This window comes from Lonchura striata, chromosome 7, assembly GCF_050655825.1.
Source record: "Lonchura striata isolate lonStrDom1 chromosome 7, ASM5065582v1, whole genome shotgun sequence".
NCBI classification, from domain to species: domain Eukaryota; kingdom Metazoa; phylum Chordata; class Aves; order Passeriformes; family Estrildidae; genus Lonchura; species Lonchura striata.
Genome location: NC_140709.1, coordinates 10554838 through 10571132, shown reverse-complemented (window position 1 = coordinate 10571132; position 16295 = coordinate 10554838). Strand labels below are relative to the sequence as shown.

The 16295-nt window shown below is 39.9% G+C and overlaps 1 protein-coding gene across 5 annotated transcripts in view; it reads right to left on the bottom strand.

Moving 5' to 3' along the window:
• MYLK (myosin light chain kinase) overlaps positions 1-16295 on the bottom strand; it is a 195598-nt gene that overhangs the window by 62149 nt on the left and 117154 nt on the right. For all 5 annotated transcript variants that reach the window (XM_021526062.4, XM_085584908.1, XM_085584907.1 and 2 more), the window contains 3 exons: positions 10859-10939; positions 9610-10499; positions 13-129 (listed from right to left, as the gene is read on the bottom strand). In XM_021526062.4, coding sequence (XP_021381737.3) covers positions 13-129; positions 9610-10499; positions 10859-10939 — 1088 coding nt within the window. The remainder of the gene's footprint in view (positions 1-12; positions 130-9609; positions 10500-10858; positions 10940-16295) is intronic.

The window sequence follows — 16295 nt, the reverse complement described above, 5'->3', positions numbered from 1 at the left end:
CACAGTACTCACCTTCTACAACCACCTTGCAAGCACATTCAGCTTTCCCTGCTGGGTTCTCAGCTATGCACTTGTACTCGCCCCCATCTTCAGGCATGGCCTTCTCAATGATCAGAGAGCAGAGTGTCCCTGTATGGAGGAGGGAGAGATCAAACACAGGTTAGGCTGCAGCTCACAAAAACCTCCATGCTAGTAAGGAGCAGAAGGCATCAAATGAGCCATTCCTTCACTACAGGTGATCTTCTCTGCTAGAAAAAGCTGTCCTTAAAAATTCAACCTTATTGGAGCCTTATTTATGCTAAATAAATTAAAAATTTAATCTTGCTACTTTTCCCTAGGATACTCAAAGTTGTCCTGCAGCCCTGTTGCTAAAGGTAGAGAAGACCCAGAGCAGCACCTCTGCTGTTCTTCTTTGTCTTACAGCAGAGATCAGAAGTCCTCACTTGAGTGACTTTATTCCAAAAGTGCTCATAGTGTAGGACTGTAAATAAGAGGGTCCAATGACCTTTATAAAAGTTTTGATTCAGCCTTGTCTCTAGCGTTCACATGTGTAAGAGCAGAACTTCAGCTTAGTGCCTAAGTTTAAAAATGGAACTGAAAGACATTTTCTTTTTGCTTGAATTGCCTAATGAATAACAGCCTGTAAAATATGCATTAGAAAGTCCAATATATTAGTGGCAATCAAATTTATCACTGCAACAAATTAATTTCTTTCCAAACAAAACCATAAAATTTGACTTAATTGGGTTTGCAGACACAGGATGCGACATAAGCTTGTTATTTACCAAGAGAAGCCCGGTATGACCCAAGGGAAATGCATTTCCTCTTAAAAATTAGAACTCTGTGAACCAAAATAGAAGTTGTTCCTAGTAGATGGGGGATGAGGAAGAAGAACCTTGTCCCTTACTTTCACTTGCATTGCCTGGAACAATGAAGTACTTTCCTCCCCAGGGTGAACCCAAATTAAAATGCTCCACACTTTCCCCTTCCAAATATGCCTCATTAAGTGAAGGTGAAGTGTGGGACTGCTTTCTCCATCTTCATTGGAAAGCTGGGTCTGTCCCCTAAACACAGCCTGAGGCCTTGTGCACTTCTGCCCATTGCTGTTGGCCTGTCCAGAACTCCTCCACCCTCCACTTTCCTCAGCTGCCGTAAAACCTTCCCCTTTCCTCTGTTTGCCTTTCTCACAGCCATTCCTAATTAAAGAATTGAGGAAGTGGATTTTTTTCAGATGTTTAGCCTGTTTCCTAAGATGTAAGGAAGTATCCCAGCACCTTTCTCTCTGTGCTAACTGGAAACCTCACAGAGTGCTCAACCACAGGCTCCCCATCAAGTGTATCCCCTGTGATGTGGGAGATGGCACAGGCACAGGTGACACTGGTCCATGAAAAGGACCTGCAAAAGAACTCCCCTCCATCTGAGGAACTTTGTGAGTTTACTGGTTCTCTTTGGAGATGAATTCCATTTGGACATGGCAATTATGCTCTTGGTATTCAGATTTTTCTTTCAATTTAAACATGGATATCATTATTCAAGAAAAATCTTATAAAAAACATTCAGATGGTTTCCAGAAAATGTGGTTTGGTAAAAACACACATCCGTTAGAAGAAAATTATCTTTTCCCCCTCTTTATCATCCACCACAAAATCAAGCAGCTTTAAATAATTACTATTTTCCCCTGAGAAATAATGTGAAAACTGTCCCAGAAGAGGAGCACTGACCCCTCACTCACATGGGCTGTGCTCAGCCAACCACAGGGTGAAAAGAAAATCCACGTGCCCTCCCAGAGGCAATGCTTTTCCATGAGTCAGGCTGAAGCCAAAAATGTCACGAGCTGCAGTTCCATTCCAAATGGAGGAGAGACAGTAGAAAAGTATTCTTGCTGGCATCTAGCAAATATAAATTCACATGTCTCTGCTGTTTAAAGAGACATTTGGAGAGTAAGCCAAAGATAACTTCCAGTCTAAGATTTTGTATAAATCTATGTCACATGATTAGAAAAGATTGCACACTGAAACCTAAAGATGCTATTGCAAAAATCCATAAACTGTGGAACACAGACACATACATGTGAAGGAGACCACCGGCGACTTTACTGCAGGAAAGAAGTCTGCCTGTAAGAATAATAATCATTAAGGGACTGGAACAATTCAGAATTTAGTTTCTGCAGGAGTTTTCTACCTGTTCAAAAGCCTTTCCTCAGCTCACTGAAGACTAATGTGACAAAGGGTCACTCCTCAACATTAATTTAATGAAGTAATTTTGTGAGAAAGAGGGTGAAGGAAATCTGGTTTTTTTCAAGTGCCAAATCCTTTTTTCTCCTAACTCTCACCTCCCAGAAGAAATAATCTGCATCCCATTTTCCTCCTCTTCATTCTCCCCAGGAACTCCACAGGAACAGCACATGCAAAATACATGGGGATTGCTGGGCTTCTTGCTACCACCAGATACAATGGTAGTAGCCCTCAATGGAGGAATGAAGGAAAAATGAAATACTTTGGGTCACTCTCCTTTATACAGCCACTAGTACTCATGAAACTGTGGACTATTAGGACTAGGTATGAAATTAGCCAATAGATCAGAAAGATTTGGCCAGGTTGGATCAGGAGTATAAGGGGAGGCTGAGGGATCACGGCTGTTGAAACTTCATTTTCATAGGAAACCAGGGAAAAAAAACCCAAACCACTGAAACCCAGGCAAAACTTGATGAGATTTCATAAGGACAGGAAACTTCCCAACCTTTCTTATGCTCTGTGATCTAGAGCTAGAATCAGTTCCTGGGGCTAGAAGGCCAAATGTCTTTCAATGAAGGATTTCGTGTTTCCTGTGCAAACCCCATCACGACCTGAAACAAGATTATCTTCTCGGAACTGCTAGAAAGCCCAGACTGGTTATTCCAATTGGGTATTCTGGAATCCTGGCACTTCACAAATGCCAGTCAGCTGAAAAGCTTGCTATGTATTTTGTCACCCTAACCCTCTTTTTTTTAGGAACCAGGCCATGGATGATCCTTAAACATTGTCACAAAGTGCAGGATTGGAATAAACATGAATACTGGAATCTACCACTTAGACACTGGGACTGGTGCAGGTCTAGAAAAGACCTTAACAGCCACAGAAGCTGATGCTTTACTGGAGACTCTGATTTAGATACACAGAGCCTTTCCCTTGAATTTTGAGCTATTAAAGGGTTCTCTGACTTACTCAAAAATAGTGCAAGACAGTTTAAAATATCCCTAGGCTTCTGCATTCTTTCCATTAAACTCCACAGAAAGTCAACCTCAGATATAAAACAAATACACAAACCAACAAAAAGCAGCTCCCTAGTCTCCTTCCCCACACTGGCATCTAGCTGGCCAACCTCCTGATTCCTGTCCATGATGCAGACTCAAGTTATGGCTTTCTCATTTGTATCCCATGGTATAAGAAAGTACTGTGGAGTATTTAGGCAATATTAATAAACACTGGTCTGTGAGAAATTGTGCCTAGAAGACATAATAATTTTTTTAGGAATTCACTGGCTTATAGAGCTAACTTTCTAATAAATCTCAAATTGTCTGGGCAAGTTCAAATGTGTGCTAGTGTCACAGTCATGTTTAAAAATGAGAAGTGAATTGACCAGGGAAATATTGACTACAGTTACAATGACAACAGAAAAAACAGTGAAAAAAACCACATGAATTTCAAAGAAAAAATGTCAAATGTAATTATTGATAATTGACAGAGTTTTAAGGAAAACAATGTAAGAAACCTACTTTCATGATTCACAACATTAGACATTTAACCAGCAAATGTATCTGTGCACAGGTAAATTTTTTAACCTCTACTTAAATGTTTGTGATATATGACATTATTCTGTTTGTAATTAATGCTACATTACTATATTAATGATATTGATTTAGGAGGAGTTATTGTCAAAGATTTCCTGAAGAAGCTGACAATAGGAAATCATCACTCAGTCTGTTTGTAGTGGATTTCCTCTGTGATCAGACTAGGATCCATGTTATTAAATATTTTCATCTATGACATGTAAGTACTTGTAAATTAACTTTTATAAATTTACAGATGCTAGAAAGAACCTTGGAAAGGGAAAAGATAGCAGGGTAGTCCTCCCAAAGACTCTCATTTACTTATTAAGCTGTGACCCATTCACTCAAAGAACATGGAGCTTGAGATAGTGAAAAGCACCAATGACACCAAGGGATGCTGTATATTCAGGAGGTTTAAAGGCTTTGTAGAGAAATGACAGACATGACTTCCAACGTTGTGAGGCAGAAAGAGGACCAATAACCTCAGTAAGGGCAGCAACAGGAAGGTGATCTCCTCACTGATGCTGATACCCACACATGATTCCTAAAGAGGGTGATCAACAAACAGCAACTGGAGAAGAGGTACTGGAAAGAGAACCAAACCAAAACAACCCCAAGCCTCCAAGGGCTGGATGAAGTGCATCATGGAGAGTTAGTAACAGCTTGACTTGTCAAGTTTCAAAAAACGGAGAAAGCGATCTTGGTTACAGAGTCAAGGCCTTTCTGTCAAATTAGAAATAAGGCATTGTTTTGGTTCTTGATTTAATAACAAAACTCTTACTAGAATAGTTGGACTTTGCAACAAATTGCCAGTGGTTATAGGAAATATTTCTCTTTTGCTGTATTTAAATCCACACTACATGCATGAATTTTCTGGAAGAGGATAGATTTAGATCCTCTAGTGCAGTGAGAAATGTGGCCTGTGACAAACATGGTATTGTGTCAGAACTGATGTTCAGATGATCTCTCCAACCTTACATTTTCTACAGAAGCTTCTGGGGGCAAAATGCATCTACTTTCAGCAGTGCATAGAGTCATGTTAATTATACACCAAATTCTTGCTTAAATTTAATTAAAAAGAAAACAAAAAAGTCATGTCAGACCCTAGCTAGACTGGCAGACATAGACTTGCATGACTGGTAGGAAGATTTAGGAGTTAAGTCACAAGAAAGTTGTTAAGGCATTATTGCTAATAAGATTACCAAATCTCTATGCTGGCAAGAAACTTGAGAAGAAAAAAATGCTGGCTTAGAGAAAGCAATACAAACTCAGGCCATTGTCTAAGCTACGGCATCACTGCTACCTGAGTCTATACTAGAAAGTTCCTCTTCCACCTATATAGTCACAGAGTACTAAATTATCCAAAAAAAAGCTGAGAAAACTGACTTAAAAAATGGCAAATGTGCGAGTTTAGACTTGTATTCACTCATACACCTCAGCTGGCCAGTTTAGTAAGTATGCTGTGCAAAACCCTTTCACTGCCATCTCCTAGAACAGCTTTTGGAACCATGCAAGAACTTTCTTGATGGATTTTCTGTCCAAGAGCAAGCCACACAGCAGGACAGAAGCACAGGGCACTGCTGGGCCAATGCTATACACATGTAAAACACAATGGGTCCTGCTTGTTACCCTTATATGTCTAACTTCACTGCAGTATCTGCTAGAGCCTCCTTAAAAACTTTTTTTCCAAACAAATAGCCCCCCACAACTTCAAGCAAAGAAGCCTCTCATTAAAGTGCCTCTTAACCATGCATCATCTACCCCATACTGTATGAATGTATAATGCTCTAATTTATGAGTACCCTCTTTTTTATTGTTAGCAACCACTTATTTTGATCTTTAATGGGCAAAAAGCACATTAATATCTATCTCAGGAATGTAGATAATTACACTCTGACAGGTTTAAAAGAAGAAAAATATAAAATCAAACCATTAATAAAATTGCACCATGTCAGAAAAATAGTGCAAGAGCTCACTTCATCATAAAAATGATACATTAAGTAAAAAATCACACCAATCAACTAACAGAGTACTATTTGAGGAAGTGTAAAAAGGAATGTAAGAAAAAGTGTACTGATGTTCATTATTTCAAAGAGAAAATAGTTGAAATGTAAAATGGAAGGAACATGACATGCTATCAGCTATTGTTGTGATTGTGACATTAATGCTGCCCAGATTCTGCCTTCTAACTAAATTTAACCTTGGAATAATGAAATACACTGCAAGCCCTAGATTAACCACCAAAAATCAGTCCAAATGCTGCATAAATGTGCCTGAAGATAAAGGTAATTTTTGGAGGAGGGTTTAGCTTTTTTTTTGGCAAAGGCCTTACCAGACAGAGACCATTCTGATGCTGGTGTTTGTACCCAGGCTTCTCCAATGGTAAAGAAGCAGGGATAACACTCTCCCTTTTCCTGCACTCCAATGGCTAAACTGCATTGGGTGGGCAATTTAGTGTCAGTCAGGCTCTGCAAGCACAGAGGAGAGCTGTGGACAGCATTGTTTCTACCTGGTAAAGGGCCTCAATAGCAACTAGGACAAATATGCCAAGGAAAGTTATTGTCAGTGAGTGACTACACATAGTTTTTACATAGTTTGCCTGTCCTGTGAACATCTTCCACACAAGTATATTTCTAAGCTTGACCTCCCTGGCCAAATATGCCACTGTTTGATCACATGTTCCTGAAACTGAATTTTATGTACTTATTTTTACAATATATTTGGCACCAGGAGATGAGCAAACTTCTGTCTCTTTTTGCCATTTTCCCCCCTCTTTTCTGGGAATGACAGAGAGGAATAATGCAATTTCCAAAACATAAATATATAGCATTCTGAGGGTTCATGCATTACTTACACTGACCAGTTTGTGGGACAGTATTTCATACTAAGATGGGCTAGTAGTGTGGCTGAGAAGCAGATGGACATGCTTTACTCTAGATAGGGAATTCTCCAGCATCCAGCTCAGTAAGAACATGTAAGTTATTGTGAAATACCTCTGGTGAATCTGGAAAAAACCCCCATGGCCACCACCAAACATCACAGCAGCACAAAAGCAGTGAAATGGCTAAGAACAGACGTAGTCTATCCTCTTCCATAGTGGATTTTGTTGCTGAACACAAGGAGGAGTAAGGTCATAGCAAAGAAATAAAAAATGGCTTTGCAAGATCTCACAGACTCATCCTTCTTTCAGGTGAGGATGACTCTAGGGCATTACCTCCAGGGCCATTAAATGCTGCTCCAAGTTCTGACAAAGGCACTGCTGCTGAAGTGCACCTGTGGGTGTGATGGTGTTGCATTTTCAGCATTTGGGGCAAAGGATGGAAACTGGGATTTCACCTTTGGCCTGCTGTGGACTGCATCCAGTGCTATTGTTGCTCTCTATGTTTAAAGCTGCTCCAAACACTATCTGTGAGACTAATTCATACAGTTTCCCCAATGAATAATATTTCCTGATACTGAATGAATTTGCTATTTCTCAATTCTAGTCTGTTATTCCAGTTATTCCTTATCCTCTCTTGGTTCCCTTAAGTAAAGTATGTGTTCCTAATTAGGGAAACTGAGAAAACTGAATCTCTATGAAATCTGGAACTTAAAGTTTCATGCATACCTAGTTAATTACTCAACAGTTGGCATGAAAGAATCATAGTGACAGAGCAACAACACATTCTTCTCCAAGAGCCAAAGCTAGCAGGTACTCTCAGGAAAAAAAAAAAAAAACAAACAAAACTGACCATCATGCAGTGTACCAGAGGGTATGTAATAAGGTTTAAAAAAATAGTTCTAATCTTCATTCCTTGTCTTTCCATTAAAGGACAAAACTTTGAGCCCTGTGTAATATTTCTTTCCAAGATCTTCTGCAAATACATGCAGAAGAAAGCCTGACTTTGAGATACTGATAACCCTGACTATAAGCTTGGTACCAGCGTATCAGTGCAGGTACAAGTGGGACATAAGAACAGTGTCTTCACCCCCTGCAAGAGTGGATTCCTTATGCAGGACTGAGCTCTGATCCTGACCTCAGTGGAAAGCACTGTTAATGTCTGACACCCTGGAGTGTTGTGACCAGGAGTGTCACCCAGCCCAGACAAGCTGGACAGGAGAAGCATCCTGCTCTGCTCTGACACGTGACTGAGCATTTCTGCACATCAGGATCACTTCACTGTAAACAGCCATCCTTGATTTACAGTTCCACAGTACCATTTTATAGAGTGAATAAGAGTTGGGGGATTATAATAGTTACTCAGATTATTTCAGTGAAGAAAACAGCTTTCTGCAGCTTCATAACACTAAAACTTTGCGACTTCAGGAGGTTCCACCATAGCTCAGAAGCTATGAGGTGAGTCTGTCTGATATACTTTGACAGGAGCCATGGAACTTTGAGATGCACAATTTCTTTTCCACTCTGAGCAGCTCCAGGAAAAGCCTTGCAATCTTGCTTCCAGCATAAGGCTAGCTGAACTGACTGATTCTGTCAGTTCTTCTTGTAAGAATTGCATTTCCACCAGTCAATGTTTTCTCATGTACTTGACACTTATCCTTATTCTATACAATCCCCTTAGGTAAAAGTCAACATGTACTCAGAAAAAAAACCCCGAAAAACACATGATGCTACTTCAGACACAGGCCAGACACAATGCACCTGCTACCATTTGCCTTTCTCCATCTGCTTTGCTGTCTCCTTAATGCACTACTCGAGTTCCCAAGCCTCTCTGAAGATAATGCAATTTCTGACTGCATCCACTTCAGGAGAATGCCTGTGTTACCCTGCTTGGAACACTGCAGCACTGGTTGTGCTGAACTGTTCTGCATAATAATTTGGTTCTCATTTGGTAACACAAAAAACCCTTGGATTAAATGAAGGAAGAATCAAAAGTAAGAGTGCAAACCCCTGTGTCAGGCTATAATTCTCACTGTGGACATGAACTTTTTTGCTACAATGTGTCAGAGGGTATCATTCTCCAGATAATTCCCTCAGTGTTTCGTGGAACACATATGAAGTAAAGAAGGTTTTTTGATGCTAACAATTGTCCTTCCTTCTTTTTTTTGTCCCAAGGAAAATGTATTTTGTCTAGATACAACATTAACTTTCATGCAAAAAACAGTCTAGTGGGTTTGATCATCCAAAATGTGAAGTATAAGGGAATTTCTTGGTTTGAAAACAGTAAGTATTCTCTCTAAGGACTTCTACCAAATTCTATACAGTCTTGAAGTTAGTTAAAAGTCACCAAGCCAGTGGAGTTCAAATATTTCAGTGTTTGTAATGGCAACAGAAGCATCTGTGGTGGGGCTTTAAATACACTGGAAATCTGTTCTCAACTCTGATCTTAACTTGCAGTTGTAGTAATTTCTTTCTATGACACAACCCCTCTTTGCTTCTGTGTTTCTTATTGCAATAAAAAGCCTGAAATATTAAACATACAGAAGAATTCAATTAGAATTTGTAAACCAGCAATAATATTATTATGCTTTCAGTATTTGAAATCCTTAAAGCTCAGTTTAAATAAGCATCATGTACCAGCTCCTTAAACAGCGCTAGCAATGTAAACAGCATTTAAAAATGCAAGAAGTTCAACTTTATAAAATTTACATCTGCAGGCTGTTAAAGGAGAATCTTCAAGAAATGTCAAACAATACTGTTCCTTATGTACTCCGCTGAAATAACAAGAAAGCTGCATCTGGAAACAGTTACTGGCACAGGACTTAAATAAATACTGCATTACTTCTAATGAACTAAATATTATTAATCAAGAGCCAGATATAACAGTGTGCCATCCAGCTGGCTTGTAATGCAATTAATTTACCTTCTTGGGAGATGACAATAGACTTTGATGATTTGATGGCTTTGCTGTCTAGAGTCCAGGTGACAGCTGCAGGGGGATCAGAGGAAATCCGACATTGTAAGACCAATTTTTCACCATCAGCTACTTGAGCATCCTGAAGCTTCTCTGTAAAGGAGGGTGCTGTTCCTTTGCTTGCTGGTGGTTTGCTTGCTGGCGCTTTGTTTTCAGCTTTTTTCCCAATTATTCCCCCATCCACCACTGCACACCCACGTTCACAGTTTCTGTCATTTTTCTCCTCTTTTTTCACTGCTGGTTTGGCAACAGGGGCTTGAGAATTGGGGGTGGCATTCTGGGCTTCAGAGTTGGCACGAGCGTTTGGTGCAGGGGTGCCAGCGCTGCCATTCTCCGCAGGTGGCTTTTTCTTGGAGCCCAGCACAGACCTGAAATCTGTAACTGCAGGTTTAGGAGGTGGTGCCTTCTCTGGCAATGGGGTTTTTGGGGTGCCCTTCTTGGCCAGCACAGAGCGGAAATCCACCTGCTGGGGAGCATGGACTTTCCTCTCCTCCTCCGACAAGGTCTTGGGTTTGACCTGCCGCTGCAGGTTTGCTCGGAAGTCCATTTGCTCGGCTGGGATTTCTTTCAGTTCCTCCTCAGAAAAACTTTTGGTGCTGACTTTCTTGCCTAAAATATCACGGAAATCAAGTTGTTCAGCTTCCTGCTGCCTCAGGCTCTCCTCTGTGTGCTCCCGAGTTTCCACTCGCCTCTTCAGCACGCCTCGGACGTCCTCCTGCTCTTCCTCAGCTACTCTGGTTACGCTGCTGTCCTTTTTGAAGCCACTTGTTCTACCAAATGTTAGTTTACCATGATCTCCACCATCTCTTTGCTCTCCAGAGCTGGCTGATTCCCTCCCACTATGAACCGAAAAAGAAAAGAAAGAGAGAGCCAGGAAAGGGGCTGGTTTAAAAATGTCAGGGAACAATCTCAGAGCAGGAACAAAATGTGTTTATAGAAGGGGAGGCTGATTAGAGGAGCATACTCCATTAGTTTATTGCATCAATGATGACTTCAGGAGCCATATAAGGGCACAAACAAAAAAGATCTTCTCTACTCTGGCTTGGTACAATGTGCTTAGCTTGTATGATGAAAACAATTTGTTAGGTCACATTTGGGGATTAGGTTGAACAGCAGCCAGCCTGGGTCTGTAAGGGCAGGGAATTAACGGAGCAAAAAATAGAACCCACCCATGCAAGTCCCTGGGAAAAATACTCACTCTCTGAGCATTTCTGCTGTGGAAGCTGAACTCTCCCGCAGCATCAGGGACACCTGGCAGCTGCATTCTCCAACTTGGTTCCTGAAATATTTACGTGAAATCAGAAAAACAGGGGTTTCTTCCTCTGTAACTTGCCTGAGCTAAGTGACTGTGTGTTACACTAAAGCAGCTCATATCCATTGTGGCATTTCCCTTTTCTATGCCCAGCACTGTGGGGATTGACTGAGTAGATTTGGTCCCCTCATATTTGGAGCCAAGCTATCTCAAATAGCTTTTACTGATCTGTTGCTATCTGCACGGGGAACAACATACTCCCTGAACAAAAATCAAAGCAATTTACAGAATGAAGCAGCTGCAAACAAACAAGCTAAAGGAAAATAAATACAAAAGCTGGAAAATCAAGACAGAGGAAAGGGCTATTTTACAAAGCTGAAAAACTTTCCAACCCTGCCTACTGTTTATTTATTCAAATCCAAGCTCTTAAGTTTTCTAATGTTAAGATATTAAAAACAGGGTCCCATTTCCTTCCCTCCCCTCTGGCTCAACCAATCAGCAAAACCCATCTACATGGATTGCTCCAGCCTGTACATGTTTATATTAAAAAAACATAAAAGTGTCACCATATATGGTGCTGAGTACTTATTCTTCCTTTTGCAGAGGAATACCATGGATGCCTTCTGGAAAGGGCTCCCATTAAAGAATTCATTTAAAGTGCTCCCCGCTCCCCTGCAGCTCCCTCCCTCCTACAGACATATATCATTCTTCCAGCCCCAAACAGCTCTTCTCTGCTTAACACAAGAGATGCCAAAAGCAAAATTTAACTCCCCCAGGGCAGCAGTTGTGTAACTATTGCCACCACTCCCCTGACTGCTATTAAAAAAACAGACTTGAACTGATTAAAGACTAGAAATACCTTTTATTAGTGAAAACACTTCTGTCCTTCCCAGTTTAGGTAGAAGCTTGTAAATGGACTTGAAAGTCCTGAATTATTTCTCCTTTTTGAACAAAAATAACTTTTGCTACTGAAAACATTTCCTGGACATGAGCAAAAGACATGTGTTGGAGGGGAGGAAGGCAAGAGAGGCAGGTTTTCCCAGCTGTGTTCTGCTTTGAGCTTGCTAGATAAGAGCACCTTCAAGTCCACTTAGCCCTGAAGTTTAAAACATGGACTCAGGACTGCTAGCTTGCCATAAATATATTGTCTGGCCTGGTTTTTAAATAGAGCATGGAGAAACTTTCCTAGATATGGTACTGTTTGGGTAAAAAGACCCCTAAATTTTCACCCATTTTTAACTTGAAGTGAAGGCAAGACAATTAACACAGATAACAGAATCAAAGCTTTAGGACAAAAATTTGTCTTTGTAAGAGCAATTAGTGCCATCACCTCAGATAGATTTCTCATGATTTCTATTGCTTCAGAAAAAGAAATAGTACATCAGCCTAATACGAAAACGACAAAGAAATTGATAGGTATGATCCAAGTATCTGTATTATAAAGTAAAGACCCTGCTAATAGAAATGCATCTGAAGACCACTAACAACAAGAAACCAGAGGAATGTTTTTAACACTTTGATACCCAGTAAGTCAGAATATGTACACTACAAACTGCTGTTGGAGGTAATCCATGAGGATAGCACTGAAAGCAACAACCCTCATTTCCTTCAAGACAAAAAACTAGATAACATCTGAGTACCAAACAGAAACTGTCCAAAGGGCAGGAGAGCATCCAAGTCAATGCAGAGTGTTGAGCTCAACCCTGTACTGGAGACCTGCCATTCTTACTCACTCATATGTGTGGCCTCCACTTGGAAGTAAGAGAAATAAAAAGAAGCTAAGACAAATGGAAAGATAAATAAAAAGGATAGCACATCACCTCCTCCCAACATACTGATTGGCATAAAATTATGGTAGGGTAGCAGCATTGCTGAAAACCTGTTGTTTTCATATAATGCATTTCAACCTGGCCCCCTTTGCCACTTTTGGAAGTCATGAGTTGCTTTTCTTTCTCTCTGCTTCAACAAAGTTTTTAAGGAAAGCAGATACACTCTGGAACTGCTCATTCACCAGCGCTGCAGGGCTTTACAAGCTCATGGTTTACCTGGAGAGCCCTCCTGTTCAGGACTCAAAACCAATCCAAAGCTGACAAAGGACAAGCCATGCATGCTGAAGAGTAGACAATTTGCAGAGTACATTAAATGTTGAGGCAGCTTTGCTCAGCTTCTGTCATGACTGTTTGGCAAAAATATTTGTCAACAAGAATTGTGTCACTAGTGGGAGAGGTTGAAGTAACAGAGAGAGCAGTGTCCCAGGAGAGGAATTCAGGGATACTGCATGTGGTCCTGACCACTGTGAAGAATGGTAGCATTTCTGCAGGACCCATTTCTGCAAGGCATCGTTCCCTCTGCAAATTCCTTGCATATGCGAAGAAGCAAATAAAGCAGGCAAAGTAAATCCTTCTAAAGTAAGCTATTTTTCACAGGGTTGGGAAAATAAAGGAGGGGGTAAGAAAGTAGGAGAGCATTTTGTTCTTTCTATTTTTAAAACCTTGGGAAGCACTTACAAATTATGGCAACAGTGGGACATATAAGTACCTAGATGGAAAAATGATTCACAAGGTAGTTTTTTGATCTTAATTATGATTTCTGATTCAAGTGAATGGCTGAAAACCAGACTACTGGATACAAACCTTGAGTCTGTGTCTGTTCAAAAGTGTAGCCTTCCCAGGGTAAGGCCAGCTCCCAGTAAAATCAAACTGATGATTTTAGGAGCAGGGAGAACATACTTTGTCTTCTGCATCCAGTGAAAGAGTCTAAAAAGGTGAAGTTAAAAACACTGACCCAGCTTGGAGAACACAGGATGGAAAAAGAGAAACAAGCCAAGAAAAATTAAGGATTGAGTGATTTAGATACCAATTTCAATCCAGAATAATTCCAGAACCTGGGTAAATATTTTTTACATTTATGCAATTTCAGAATCTAGGCAAGGCAAAGATGCATAGGGGCAGTTAGATAAAAGAGAGCCTTGCAGTACATGGGCACATCTTCAAGTCTTTCACATCTCTGCTGTTTTGAATCTTGGCAATAACAACATTACTTGTGCAGCTTGAGGTTCTCTGTGTTGGCATTTTGTCAACAAAACCCCAGACACAGACAGATCTTAGTGGCTCTGTTATTGTGGAATAATGATAGACATGGATAAAGCCTACACTTAGTAGCTTTGCTGTGAAGTAGTGCCTGGAAGTGTTGACTTCTGCAGGACTATTCTGTAGAATGCTCATCCACAGGACTTATCTTTAAAATGTCAAGGAATATTAATAAAAAAGCCCACCAAAAACAAATAAAACCCCAGCTGCAAAGCCTGAGGCAATCTTAAAAATAGCTCTGTGTCCTATTGTGGGATCAGTTTTCCCTGGAATGGCTTTTATGTTCAAAATATCTTGAAATACTAGTTTCTTGGCAGAACCTACTCAAATATTTTCACTGAACCTTAGATGAGACTTATTGTCTGCATGTCCCTAGGAAGCACTCCCTGGAGGAATGGGAAAAAAAGCAGTTGTAATTATACTGGGGGACATACTGAAATTTCCTACCAGTCTGCAAAGTGTGAAATAAATATTGCAGAGTAAATGACATTTTTCAAGAATGAACTTGAAGGGGCAAAGAAGTCGATCCCTACTTATAGCTGGTACTTCAGTGCAAGTAACTGCAAATCCTCAGGAGGTTTTGCAACTTTTCTGTGAGTTAAATAGAGAGATAGTCCAGACTCCATGAAGCTTTAGCCCCAAAGAAAGCAACTAATCCACTGGATCACAACTCTAGCTGGCATAAAGCAGAACAGCTCTACTGGCTTCAAAGAGGATGCACCAATTTACCTCTCTTAAGGATTCTGCCAGAAGCTTTTTATACCTGAAGGAACAGTATTTTTATTTGTATTTTACAGCACTAAGTGGGAGGATGGAACAAGAAAGAGGCTTTATTCTCTAAAAATAAATAATATATTAGTAGGAGGAAACAGGGGTTGAAAACTCAATTTTACAGAAAGACAGAGCTATATTTACTGTTTAGCCTAATGAAACGTAATCTTAGGAGTGCTTTTTATATAACCTGAATTGCAGAGTATTCAAAGTACCACTGATTTATAAAATGAATGTTTTCCCATGATTTTAAGCAGATTATCAAAATATCTAAATCAATACTAATCAACACTAACCAAGCTTGTATGGAAAATGAAGTGTGGGAGAAGAAAAACAATGTCTGAGAAGACAAAGGAAAACAAAGTAGATGATTTGTTTAAGGAATTGCAGCATGATTTCTGAGGTGTCTCATGTTGACTGTATTGCTATAAAGATAAAGGTTTTGCTCAAAAAGCACAGTCTCTGTCCAGTTCTCACAGATTTTTTTTGTTTACCTCTTCATTTATGATGCACACACTGAAGGAATACAGAAAAGTCATAGTGGGATAACAGGATACCAGCGCCTGCATCACTGGAAAGATATAGGAGGGGAAATAAATATCTTTGTTTTTATGAGTAAGGAAAAGGATTTTTATTTTCCATTTTAAGCATTTTGCAGGCTGTAAAATTTCCAAATTTCAATAGATGAACTGCAAAAGTGGATAAATCTCTTCTTTTAATATTTATGCAGCACTATTCTTCTGAGCCTGAGACGTAACAGCCTCAGTGGAACATTATTAAGACAATTGTAGAGGAATCATAGGCCTGTGTAGGTTTAAAAAAAGAACAAGGAGGGGCTACATTGACTACTGTTCTAAAAGCCAGACTTAGCAGTCTGCTAAATAGTAAAAGGCAAAGCAAAGGTGTATTCTAAATAATGCTGAGGGCTAGTAAGACAGAAAGCCAACAAGCAATCATGGATGGATCACACCAGGATCACTGAGCTCCACGTCCTTGGCAGCTCACTCTACCTAAAGGAGAAAGAACCAGCAAGAGTCAAGCAGATCTTTTGTTAAACCCACATTTTTAAGACCAGAGTTTTAATTTATGAGCAGCCAATACAAAAGAAGAATTGTGGAGGTATTAGGATAGAATTTAGAGCTTAAGAATAATGGAGAAAATAATGGGAAAATAATTAACACTAGTAGGAAACTGTGCCTGGACTAAATTAAGAGAGTTGGAGAAGGAGTGACTCTCCCAGAGCAGCTATGCAACCTGCTTCTAAAATTAATAAGTGAAAAGGAACTGCACATTTTAATTGAAATGAAAATGATTATATTTAAAATAGCCTACTGTCAACTTGGTAAACTCTTTACTGAATTGACTTATGTTTTCTCAGTTTTTCCATATTTTTTAATGGACTTTGCAGGAGTTTTTGAGAGAAAGACACAAAATGCAGCTCTCTTCCTCTCAGGTACTGTTAAAACAGTTTCTGAATATATAAACAATTCTTAAGTATTCAAGAAAAATGCAGCCAGTTCAAC